This window comes from Mus pahari, chromosome 11 (genome assembly GCF_900095145.1).
Source record: "Mus pahari chromosome 11, PAHARI_EIJ_v1.1, whole genome shotgun sequence".
NCBI classification, from domain to species: Eukaryota; Metazoa; Chordata; class Mammalia; order Rodentia; family Muridae; genus Mus; species Mus pahari.
Genome location: NC_034600.1, coordinates 56,863,883 through 56,877,295, shown reverse-complemented (window position 1 = coordinate 56,877,295; position 13,413 = coordinate 56,863,883). Strand labels below are relative to the sequence as shown.

General features: G+C 42.3%; 1 protein-coding gene across 5 annotated transcripts in view; it reads right to left on the bottom strand.

The window, feature by feature from the left end:
* Window positions 1-13,413, bottom strand: part of Prlr (prolactin receptor) — a 176,683-nt gene that overhangs the window by 27,006 nt on the left and 136,264 nt on the right. For all 5 annotated transcript variants that reach the window (XM_021208501.2, XM_029544149.1, XM_029544147.1 and 2 more), the window contains exons 3-5: window positions 6,644-6,753; window positions 2,864-2,996; window positions 1,112-1,281 (exon numbers count right to left, since the gene is read on the bottom strand). In XM_021208501.2, the coding sequence (XP_021064160.1) occupies window positions 1,112-1,281; window positions 2,864-2,996; window positions 6,644-6,743 (403 nt within the window). In that variant the 5' untranslated portion in view covers window positions 6,744-6,753. The remainder of the gene's footprint in view (window positions 1-1,111; window positions 1,282-2,863; window positions 2,997-6,643; window positions 6,754-13,413) is intronic.

Below are 13,413 nucleotides of genomic sequence, written 5' to 3'. Positions count from 1 at the left end.
CATTGGGAAGAGAGGCCCCTTGGTCTTGTAAACTTTATATGACCCAGCACAGGGGAAGGCCAGGGCCAAGTAGTGGGAGTGGGTGGGTAGGGGAGTAGGGTTGGGGGTGGAGTATAGGGAACTTTCGGGATAGCATTTGAAATGTAAATAAAGAAAATAATAATAAATAAAAAAATGGAAAAAAAAAAGTCACCACTATGTCAGACTCTACAGGTCAAATGCTTGAACTTCTTGATTGTGGAGAACTTAAATGTTATAGACCAGAGACAAATTATCTTGGCCATTTTTAGCTCATTTGAAAGCCATTTATCAACCACACCTATATCTGACCTAACATCATTGTCGTTCTCAAAACCATTATAATGCTTTCTTAACAGATCACCAACTTTTGCTAATCCAAAACCTAAGAATGGTACCAGACAGCATTTTACACTTGTAATAGTTTGCCTGTTTTGCTATAATATGCCAATATATCTGGTATATGCCTTAATTTGGACAGTCTTTGCTGTGTAATAAAATTTCATGTAACCCCCCAAAAATAATGAAGTAGATATAATATTGTTGAGAGCTGAATTTCAGCCAAAGCATTTGAGTTGATTCAGAAGAATCAACATACAGAATCAGAAGATCCTTTTAAAAGACTTTCCTTTCCAGAGAGGGTCACTGTCTTCTCAGAGGAGAAAAGACCTTTGGAGCTGTTGGTGTAGCTCAGTGGGAGAGCTTGCTTTCATGAACAGCTCTGGGTTTCACCTCCAGCACACCCCAACAAGCCATAAAAGAAACTTGAGTTGGCTAGTAGAGAGGGCAAGAGAGTTGCAAAGAGAGGGCAGAGGGAAGTATTAATAAAAGAGGCACACAGAACACTCACACTGAATATAAAACATGAGGGTTAGCATTGAGGGAAAATATGAGAACGTAAACCTCTCAAATACTGATCTCTCTATGAAAAGTCAACACTGTTGGTGTAAAATGCTCTCTTAAAGAAGATACTGTGACTTCTCTCATCTTTCTTATCTGGAATCCACCATAAGCCAGGAAGACCCAGATAGAGTTTGACTTTTGATAGCTATGTAACAGTAACAAATTACCCACCCACTTCCCCTTCCCTTACCAATGTAAGTCACGTCCACATAAAGTGGATCCGAGGCACTGCTTCCCATTTCGTTCGTGGCATTTACTATGATGATGTATATTTTCCATATGGAAGTGTACTGCTTGCTAAAGAAACAGGAATTGGGGCCACTGGTTTTGTAGTCTGGACATTCATAGGTGTTTTTCTCTCTGCAACGAGTAATGCATTAAGAGTGAATCAGAAAATAGGGGTCTCATTTTTTTCTTAATAGATTAATATTACTGGGTTATGAGGATAAGGCATTCAAAGAATAAGTATGAAAACAGAGAAATGGGTTCCTGTGGCTCTGTGCTCTACTCAGATCAGCGGGGTGTGAGGGAAAGAAGTGTGTTTGAAGAAGGGGTGGAAAAATTAGTTTTGCCCCCTCCCCCTCTAGTACTCTGCTCTTCACTAACTCTTTTTCTGTAGATGTTTCTATGCACCTTGTTATTTGTCCTCCTGAGTTACTATTGGCCAAGGCACACTCATACCAACTGCATCACTGTTGGGCAGCCTTATGTAGTTGGAACCTTCATTAGCACATATACACATTATGGGATCATCCATAGTGTCGTAGTGGTCACACAAACATTCTGAGCTCCATTTTATAAAAAGGGTTCAGGGGGAGATACACTGATACCAACGTATCTTAGATGGTGAAAGTGAGCAACAGACTGAGGTGGGCATGAAGGGGGATAGTTCAGCCCCATGTGGCTCATTAAGATGCTCCTGTTTTAACAGCCTCAACTCCAGCCACACCACACAGGGGGTGGAGGCTTCTCTAGTCCTGGATTCTTTAAGAATTTGTGCCATTCATCTTTGCATGCCAGATGGGTGGACAGCTTTGTGTACAAGCAGACCTTGGAAAGTGGCATACCTGTCTGCATCAGTAATACATATTTTACTTTTAGGTCCAAGGTACAGATGTGTACTTTTTGCTAAATTAATATTTCTATAGCTCACTTAAGATTTCTAGAAGGGGATCACTGTTATTTTTATCAAAATTATCATCTTGAGATGATCTCCCTTTGCCCTTATGGCAGTGTTACATTTAAATATGCCTTCCAGGAAATCTTGAATTTTATTCTTTTGATGTGCTTGGAATAGGGGTTCTCTATGTAGTTCAGGCTGTCTTTGAACTTGTGACCTTCCTGTCTCAGTGTCTAGAATGCTGGGATAACAGATGTGTGCTCCCATGACTGGCTGAGATGGTATCTTATAGACTAGCAATTTGCTTAAACATAATCCTTGAATTCTTTTCCTTAAAGGCTATTTTCTTGGGCATGAAGCACATTTGAAAACCTAATGTACCATGGCTGCCAAGGACCACAACACAGTTTATATAATTCAGTTATGTTACAAAAGTAGTGTATTAGCAAAGAAAAAAAAAAGCTACAAATGGCCTGTGGTTTATGGATGAGCAGTTATACTGCTCAATGGCATGTGGTTTATTCATGATTAGCCAACACTTAGGAAATGGTGACTTTGTCTGCAATCTAAGCTTGTGACAGACAATTGGGAACTTGGTTAATGTTATAATGCTGCTGTACAATGTACATTTGAAGGCTGTTCTGTAAAAACCTTGACTGAACAAGATGGGCAGAGACATTAAATTCTTTTCCTGGTGGGATGAACCTTATTGGTGCAAATCCAGGAAAGCATGGTGTTTCCAACTCAGAGCCAAGATAAGTTGGACCTAGGAGAGTATGAGCACTCTGTTTGGGTTTGACATTAAGGAAAGAGACATTTTACCCTTCTTTGCTGTAAGTCAGTGAATAATTGGTGGGAAGTCCTCCATCTGACCCAGGAGTCCACCAGCAGGTGAATGTTTCCTTGTCAGGGGAACGACATTTGTGGATTTCAGGTTTTCCAGGTGGTGACTGTCCTAAAACAAAAAAGCAATCAGCCATTAGAGTTAATATTGAAGTCCACTCAACTGTGTGATGGTGCTCCTAGCAACAGAGGTAGCTTGTTGGCACCCTGGCCAGTGAAGAAGTCTTAGTGCTTAGTTCAGAAAGGCCATAGCACCAGGAGCCAACCATCCTTCTCTGTGCTGTTGCAGTGCCCACAGGACACTTAGATAATGTTTGCTGGTGGTCTACATTTGCATTTTGAGATGGAGGTGTTAATAACTTTTGGAGAGACCAGTGACACACGTTTCAATGAAGGGTGAGACTGAGGGGAGAGGGATGGACACATATGGAGACTCTGTAGCCCCTCTTCCCACAGAGTCTAGTAGGTGTTAGGGTTACCAACTAAAACATTCCTTTTCCCCCAGTGACTAGCAGCCTATGCATACACGGTAAGTGACCTGCCTTCTGACATGCTCTGACCTTTTTACCTAGAAATCTGTACTTCTCTGACATTCTTGCAGCACCAACTCTTCCTTTGTCTTCATTTGCATCACTTATAGTCTCTTTTCTGGGTGTCCCTGGGCTACTGCTCCCTCCCTCCCTCCCTCCCTCCCTCCTTCTCTTTCCCCCTCCCTTATCTTCTCCCTTCTTGCTTTCTTCCTTACCTTGATTCTGTACAGCCTTAGACTAATGATCTTGTTTTAAAAATTATATTTTTATTAATTCTTTGACATTTCTATATATGCATATGATATATTTTGAATGCATTAATCCCCATTTATCTCTAACTAGCCTATGAATACACTGTAAGTGACCTGCCTTCTGACATTCTCTGTCCTTTTTACCCAGGAATCTGTACTTCTCTGACATTCTTGCAGCACCAACTCTTCCTTTGTTTTCATCACAGATCTAGCCCTTATGCCTACCATTTCTCTCTCTCAGTCTCTGTTTCTTCTCTCTCTCTCTCTCTCTCTCTCTCTCTCTCTCTCTCACACACACACACACACACACACACACACACACACGGACATAGACACACATTCGTGGACACATATATACTAAGTGTGATTTGCTCTTTATATACTTATGAATATCGAGCTACTCATTGGATTCTGCTTGACACACCAGGGGCTATGCACTTAAGAACAATTATTAGTTCTTTGAAGCTGCCAGCTGTTAGTAGTACTTCACTTAGATGTGGGGATTCAGGAGCCCCTCCCATCTCTGTGATGAACTGTTAACTGGCTTGATTTTGTGCATGTCATGGTGAAGTTATGAGTATCATGGTGCTGCCATGTGTCCAAAAGACAATGTTTTGTCCTAGTTTTCCTGGACCTCTGGCTCTCACAATCTTTCTATCCCCCTTCCCAAAATAAATAAATAGCCCCTGAGCCTTTGTGTGTGGGTTCAGTGCAGATGCCCTACCTGTGGCTGAACAATCTACAGATTAATGGTCTAGTTTACTGTCTTGTAATTCTCCCTTTTGCTGTTTACTGAATCTCAATCTTTTTTTTTAAAAAAAGATTTATTTATTTATTATATGTAAGTACACTGTAGCTATCTTCAGATGTTCCAGAAGAGGGCGTCAGATCTAGTTACAGATGGTTGTGAGCCACCATGTGGTTGCTGGAATTTGAACTCAGGACCTTCAGAAGAGCAGTCAGTGCTCTTAACCGCTGAGCCATCTCACCAGCCCTCTACTGAATCTCAGTCTTAATCTCCTTTTGTATTTATGCCCTGACTTCCTTTCTTTTTTTTCTTTTTCTGGGTAGGTGACCCAAACCTTCCTTGTAGTTCTGTAGATTTTCACAAAGCAGTATGGTAAGAGGAAAGATAGAGGCTCATTCCACTCTGAGTGGGGAGCTATCAGCATCACATGAGAGCTGTTCCCACTGTCAGGCTAGAAGTAAGAAGGTAGGCAGGATGTGAGGTGGCCGACAGTATGAGATTTTTCACTTGCTTAACCTCCAGAACTCTTGGCAAGCTGATCTCCAATTCTCATGCTTGGTTGCTATGTTGAAAAGAACAGAATAACGCTGGGATTTTATCATGATGCTGTCGGCTTGGAAGACCAATTATAACTGATGGTATCTCTTCTTATTTTCCATCCCCCCATTTTGCCATGGTGTTAGCAGTTCTGGGGTCTTCTATATCTTCCCCCACGATTATTCAATCTTTCACATAGGCTCTCAGGGTGGAACTTTAGCTGCCCACCCATCCAACAGAGCAGGTCAGGAGAATCATGGCCAAGGGATCATGAATTGGAAAAGGGGTCTGTATGAAATGTGTTAAGGAAGAAGAACTTAATGAATGATCTAGTATGGTGTACCACATGGGGCTGTGGGCTAACCAGCAAAGCGTCACAGTAGCTTAGAACTGCTGACAACCATCTGTGTGAGCCTTGTGTGGATCTACCAATATTCGAGCATTGTTCATCCTCAGGGAAGATTTTGTCAGGATGGTGCTTTTGGGAGTCATTGCAAAAATACAAGGTTTCTTTTGCTTGTTTGTTTCTGCCATGGGTGAGGAGAAGCATATTATGTAGAAAGAAATATTCATTAAAAAAAAAAAAAACCTCTTCAATCCTAGGAGTCAGAGCCAAGTGGGTTTCTGAGTTTGAGGCCAGCCTGGTCTACAGAATGAGTTCCAGGATAGCTAGGGCTACACAGAGAAACCGTGTCTTGAAAAAGTAAGCAAGCCAAACAACCTTCAAGGGGGGAAAGGTAAGGACGTGAAATGATGTGAAATGACAAGTAGTCCAATGTTCCTTTCATGTCCCTAGAGGAAACAAAGTTTATGGACTATCTCAGTGCAATACAAGGGATATTGTACAAGTCCAAGAAATGCAGACACTTGTCTATACCGATTCCATATACACAGATAATGCAAAACATTCATATCAACATATCTAAAGAGAAATATATGCAAAGGCATAATGATGGCAATATATATTGGTACACACACATACACACATACACTCTCTCTCTATACACACACACACACACACACACACACAGAGATACACAATATACACAGAGGTTACTCACTGGTATCTACATACACACATATATACATATATTCACACAGAAGCATTTACATCCCAGTACTATAAACAGTTGGTATGCACATTGGTACATTCAGAAGTACACATGCCCAGAAAGACATAGAAGTAGATATAGAAACCTATGTAGATAATCACACAGCTTTTCATTCAGCTCTGAATTTTGTTTCTAGGAGTAGCACACATACTGGAAGTGGCTGGACCTCTTTCCTACCTTGTAATAGCAATCTTATATATTGTTTTATGGTTGTCCAAAGGTATTTTCAAATACATTAATTCATCTGAACTGTGTGAAATATAACTATCCTTCTTTGGAGAAATTAAAACCATGAAGAGACACACAAGTGGTTCAAGTCACGCAGCTGGTAACTGTAAGAACCTGGATGGCAAGTCCATCTCCAGTGCCCTCTCTGTCCTCTCTTAAAATGGGGATGGGAGAGAGGGAGCACATGACAAGATTGGGCATTAATTTTAACGCAGAAGTATGGCAAATAATTTAGTAGCAGCACACGACACGGATGGTTTCCTTTCTCACGGCTGCATTGCAACAGACGGAGACAGCCTCTCCACCCCCTGGTAAACACTCCAGGCAAGGGGAGCAAGAAGAGACTCTCTTACCATTCAGGAGGCTGATGTTGAGAAGAAGTAGCATGAAAGCAAGTGCAGATGGCATGTTTTTCTTCAGGCTGGCCCCTTCTTCTTGATACAGGCAACACATCAGAGGCTCCCTGGAAGAGAAAACACCAGGTAACATTTGTTAAACGACAGCCGCTCAGGCACACGCACCACTTACTTTATTCTGGGTGCTTCCAACTGGTTCTTGCCGCCTTGCTTAATGTGAGCGACAAAACAGCGGGAAGAGAATCTAGGAAAATGTAACATGGGATGGCTTGGCTAAGAAGCCCTGATTCACACTTGCTGGCAAAGATTTCACCACAAGAGGTCGTCAGACAACAGTGTAGAGAGTTCAGGGGAAGTGTTCAGAAAGACAGTTCAAGCCATTGGCTTTTTATTTTATTTTATTTTATTTTTAATATTTTCTGCATTCATCTTTCCACATCATTGTTTAACTGTTTAACTGCACACCACCCATTTATATAATATAGATTGTGCTCCCCACAGGAGAACCGTTCATGGAGGGCTCTTGCTCCAGTATCCGGAGCATAAACCAGGTCAGTTTATCGATCCTGCCGGATGGAGAGTGGGAGGGTCAGGCTGGAGGTTCCTGTCTAAGTTCAGGCTGAGAAGGTTCAGGAACTCTCCAGGGACATGGCCATGGCTGTGAAGCAAACCTCATAATGAATTTTAGTGACCCTCCAAGTGGCTTCTTTCTCCCTTCTGTAAAGCCCCATAGCAAGAGACAATGAACAGTAATAATTCAAATCTCTTGGGTTCAGGGTATTATGTCAATTTTGAACCTGCAGGGCTTGAGAGTTTTGAGCAATTTATTAATATTATTATTTTTACTCTTTGGAACAGTTTTCAAAGCTTCTCAAGTTCCTGCTTTTTTTTTTTAAAAAAAAAAAGATTTTTAAAGACTTTTTTTATATATATATAAAAAGACTCATTAGTCTTATTAGACTTCAGACAGTGCTCCAAAAAACAATAGATTTTGATGAACTACATGTAAATTTCCAGAAACACATGGTTTTTATTTCCTTTTAAATTTTATTTTTAAATCAAGGGAAGAACATCTAGGAGGCAAAGTCCTCCATCGTAGGCTCACCGAGCATCGTGAAGAGATGCTTGATGAGCCCCTGGAGGAGCAGAATTCATCCATTCCCTCCTGATCAGGGTATGTGCTCTGTCTGCCAGACACATACCACTCAATGGACAACTTCTTGAAGGTGTATAACACCTGCCACTACTGCTTGTGGAATCACTCAAAAATAGACATTTTAATGACACTGGAAGCTTGGGGTACGTGGGTACCAACAAGCAGTGCCCTTCTATCGAATCCAAACCCATTAATGGGCTCAGCAAAGTTCTGGAGACCTTTTGCTTGCTTGGCCTAGATCCCTTGCAAATACACATCTAGGTAGCACTTTCTCAATCTAACCCACTTCTTCGAATCTCTCAGGGCCATCCTCTTCAAACCAAGTGGTCAGCAGCTTCTGATTGATAGGTATTCAATAATGAGCTTGTTCTAACAGGCACTGGCGTGAGGTCTTCAATCACTTGAATTTCATTTCTGCCTTTTCATGACCTCATAAGGAGACACTGGTTTCCACTAGGTACAGAAACTGAGTGTAGAGAGATTTAGTAGGCTGTTATCCACACTCTGACAGGAGAGAGAGAGAGAGAGAGAGAGAGAGAGAGAGAGAGAGAGAGAGAGAGAGAGAGAGAGAGAGAAATCTGGCAAGTCCCAGAGCATCTGAGAAATCAAGAGTTGTGTGACACCTGTGACAGACTGTGAAACTGTCCCCTTCTATAGGGTGATGATACATAAGGCAAGAGCAATTGACCCATGGAGAGAAATAGATTAAGATATGGGTAACCGGGAGCAGAAGAGCTAGGGTAGACAGAGGTTATCCCAGTTACGGCTCTACTTGTTCTTAAGGGTGTCCAATGCTGTTGATCTCATTTGTGTATAACCTGGGAAGAGTTCTTCTTCTTGAACATCCTTTAAACTCAGCCTGGCTTGGCTGAAGGTGTTCTAAAATATCCCGGTATTGGAACTTCCCTCCTCCTTTGGGTATCCCATAAAACAACATCTGAGATCACCATGCTATAAATCACCCTTCGTGGGTGAAACCAGGAAGCCTCTGCCAGACAGGTCTCTGACTGTTTTGCAAATGAAATACTCAGCTCGGAATCCAGGTAGGCAGAAGCAGGAGTGGATTTAGTTATTTGTTTGTATTTCCTCTTCTGCTGGTGTAGGATCAAAAAAAAAAAAAAAAAACCTTCTCATTAAAGTTTTACCTTTTAAAAATGCTATCAGAAACCACTCGGTGTTCCTATTAGATAACTTTCTTCTACATATGCTGGAATCTGGTTACACCCATGCACTCCCTAATGCCCCAAGCTGCCTGTGCCAAGGAATTAGACACACTCCTAATGCCTTTTTGACAATGCCTTCCCAACTCAATCTTCACCTTATCCTCTGGCAAGGTAACCATGGTGTGGTAAGAAAACTTTCAGAGGGAAACAAAATGGCCACTCACTGTGGCTATGCTCAATGTTAACCCTGGTCACACAGTACCTTTGTCCTAGCATTGAGCACACCCCCTGCTGACCCACAGACAAGATGTTATGGTAATCAGACACAAGGCTAAGGGTAGATTTGTTTTTTTTTTTTTTTTTTTTTTTTTTTTTTAAATCTTTCTGAATCCGTTCTTCACAGCAAGCAGATCCAGGTTGAAGGGAACATGGCCCTCCTTACTGACTGCTTCAGTTGGGGTTGGGATACCGATGAGGGCTCACAACTTTGCATGATGGTGTAGTGCAACTGCTTCAAATATCTGGAGTCCAGTTAGCAAAACCTGAGCCTTGCGTATTCAGCCTAAGGTCATCTTAGGGTTCACACATCCCCATCTCTCTAAGTATGACTGTGGTTGACAAGTAAAAAGTCCATCTGTGAGCAGGTTTACAGTGAGTTCCTGTACTGGCTCATTTTGTGTCAACTTGACACAGCTGGAGTTATCAACAGAGAAAGGAGCTTTAGTTGAGGAAATGCCTACATGAGATCCAGCTGTAAAGTTTTTTCACAATTAGTGGTCAAGGGGGAAAGGCCTCTTGTGGGTGGGACCATCCCTGGGCTGGTAGTCTTGGGTTCTATAAGAGAGCAGGCTGAGCAAGCCAAGGGAGGCAAGCCAGTAAAGAACTTTCCTCCATGGCTTCTACATCAGCTCCTGCTTTCTGACCTGCTTGAGTTCCAGTCCTGCATCCTTTGGTGATCAACAGCAGTATGGAAGTGTAAGCCGAATAAACCCTTTCCTCCCCAACTTGCTTCTTGGTCATAATGTTTGTGCAGGAATAGAAATCCTGACTAAGACAGTTCCTAAATTCCATCTGCTTTGTCCACGACCATCTGATTTGTCTTCCTCACCTCTGTATTCTCAGACTCTCTCATCACCATGCCATTTCGCATTACCTTATTCAGACTCTTCCCATGCCCCATCCTGCTGTGGCACAAATGCCAAGAAAATTCCTAACCGTTTTTCCCCTAGGGATGCCTTGTGCATCAACAGTGGTCCTACTTAGACCCACTCATTCCCGAAGCCCCTCTTTATTACTGTCCCCCATTAAACCAACCCTCTTCCACTGAGGCCAACAGCTGAGTTTGCAATCTTTAGGCTGGCGGCTCATTCTTTTGGGAACCTAGAATGACTCCTCCCTAGATGGAGAACTAGGCAGGGTCCCACCCACACTGTGGAAAGCATCCCATAGAAGAGGAGGCAGCGTTGCCTTCAAGAGGTAAATAGGACATACCTGAACTCTCACCAGATCACTGCCTGATCTTAGCCCCTTGTCCTTTCTGCTTAGACTTCTCTGCATGCTTTGGCCCACCCACCACTGAGATTATCAATTATAAAAGTCTGAAGGAAGGCTTAACTCTCCCGTGATGTGGGATTTGTTTCCATCCTTTGGTGCTAGGAGATCCTTACAGTTTTCTTCTCCATCCTTTGTTGTTGTTGTTGTTGTCACTGTGGTCTCTCTATTTGACTCAATCTCTTTAACCCTAGAACTGTTCCCATTAAGCTAGGCAGAATGTCTAAGGCTCTTTTTAGCTCTTATAAGCCTTTTCCTTGATGGACAAAGACAATTTAAGACTTACTTGAAGAAGAATCAATCTTAGGTATTTTGCAATAAGTTATCATCAAGTGAATTCTGGTTGTTTTATGTAGTTTCACATAATTTATTTTTCTTTTATTTCATTTATATTTTGCTGAATGAGATACTGTAATTTCTTCATTAATTGTACTGTTTGGGTTGCTTTTCGTTTTTGGACAACTTTAAAAGCTGAGAATGTCATATACATAGATAATACATTTTGATCAAAGATGCCCCCTTTTCTTCCCCACCAATCTATCACCAACACTCCCTAACACTATTCCTTTCAATTCATGTGCTTTTTTTTTTTTAAAAAAAAAAAAAACAAACCAAACCAAACCAAACCAAACTCACTGAGTCCACTTAGCATTGCCTGTGCATTTAATGTTGTAGGACAATGTGGCAGAGCACAGGGAACTTATCAGGGTAAAAACCAGACTCTCCCTCCGCTAGCACTCAGGACCCTCATCATAAGAAAGCCCTGCACACGTGTCTTAGTCAGGGTTTCTATTCCTGCACAAACATCATGACCAAGAAGCAAGTTGGGGAGGAAAGGGTTTATTCGGCTTACATTTCCATACTGCTGTTGATCACCTAAGGAAGCAGGACTGGAACTCAAGCAGGTCAGGGAGCAGGAGCTGATGCAGAGGTCATGGAGGGATGTTCTTTACTGGCTTGCCTCCCCTGGCTTGCTCAGCCTGCTCTCTTATAGAACCCAAGACTACCAGCCCAGAGATGGTCCCACCCACAAGGGGCCCTTCCCCCTTGGTCACTAATAGAGAAAATACCCTGCAGCTGGATCTCATGGAGGCATTACCACAACTAAAGCTCATTTCTCTGTGATAACTCCAGCTGTGTCAAGTTGACACAAAATTAGCCAGTACAACACGTAAAACTCACCAACGCTGCGTGTTTGCTATAAGCAGTGAGTGTACTGCCAGCCACACACCCTTCCACTAACCTAAATCCATTTCTAACATTTCTGTCTCCCAAGTGTAAGAAAGCCTCTATATTATGCAAACTAATATTAAATAAATTTATCCATTAAGTGTTATGCACTGCTAGGTACATCCTTTGGGCTCCTCTGCTCACTGGATCTCCTCAATTGCCTCCAGTACTAAATGGCCAGAGGCTGAAATAACTGGGTAAGAACCTCACATGTGCCCCTTGATTCTCAGGAGTCTGACTTTTTCTTTCCAATACAGAATGCTAGCATTTAATTTGGAAAACAAAAGACATAATCTTCCTAGGGTGAAGAGAAGAACAGGGGATTAGCTGTTTCACACCATGCTGAAGATTAAGATTGTTGTACATTGGATTTCAGAGCAATAACTCCAGCTAGGAATAACTGCTCTGTATTTGTTTTTATTAAAATGAATCTAGCGCAAAGATGCTTACACCACAGGGTGGTAATTTATCCTCAATTAAAATTTCCAGAAGATCTGTCTCCCTGTGCACCAACCCAAGTCAGCTGCCATTTGGACAACTGCTCAGTGGTTTAGCTAGATCTTCATGGTTGTGTGAAAGCGACTAGCAATGGCTATGGAGACACTTTAAAACATTCTCGTCTGAGTCCGCATACCCCATTCTCTTCCTGTTTCAAAAACCCAAGAGGTTCCTGAGAGGGAGCTGTGCCGTGTATGTCCACGTGCTGTGCATGCTGACAGCTGCATTCTGTAAGATGTAGAGTTAATTAGCAGAGACTGCATGGTCCAAATGGGAGCTGGTGCAGGTTGGCCCAGCATTAGGGTAGTGTCCCAGGGAGTTCTATCTTCAAAGCTAGCTGTAGCAATTTACAGTTCAGTGCTGTATTCACCTCTGTACTAGGGTTATTTTGGCATGTAGATGCTTACCCAAAGGTGGAGGCATCACACCCATCTCCCATTACACTAACTCACTCAACTTAGAGTCCCTGCCACCTCTTTTTACTGCAGAGCTTTGTTTTTAATCAGCTTTTTTTGGCTTAAAGGAAAGAATAGGAACTGGGTAAATGTTAATTCTCCCTGGCCAGGGCAGAGTTTGGACAGATGTTAGAAAATCCATGTTGGCCTGAGGTCCAGAGGAACCGGTCACTCATGAGATCATCCATCAATAAATAACAGTGCAAAGGCAACATGTTTTGGATAGAATGTTTCGTAGCTAGCTCACCAAGCCACTCCAGAGGCTGCAGTGGCTTTCAAGCCACGATTCACATTCCTGGTGTGGGGGAGTTCTCATTTCTACACTGTGTCCCCTGAGATTCTGAAGATGGTTGGGCGCTCCACATCCACAGCTTCTGCATCTGTAGCTTCATCAACTCCATACTGAAAGCATTGGGAAAGCATTTACATTGTAACTGAATATGACTCTTTGTCATTCCCTAAGTAGGGTAGTATGATAACTAAATGTACCATTTATTTTATACTAGGCATCATAAATAATCTAGGGATGATTTAAAGTGTACAGGAAGATGTGTATAGGTTATGTATACACACTGTACAAGAGTGGGGTTGAAGTGCATGGCAAACACTGAAGTGGATGCTCACAGCCAGCTATTGGATGGAACACAGGGTCCCCAATGGAGGAGCTAGAGAAAGTACCTAAGGACCTGAAGGGGGCTGCAACCCTGTAGGTGC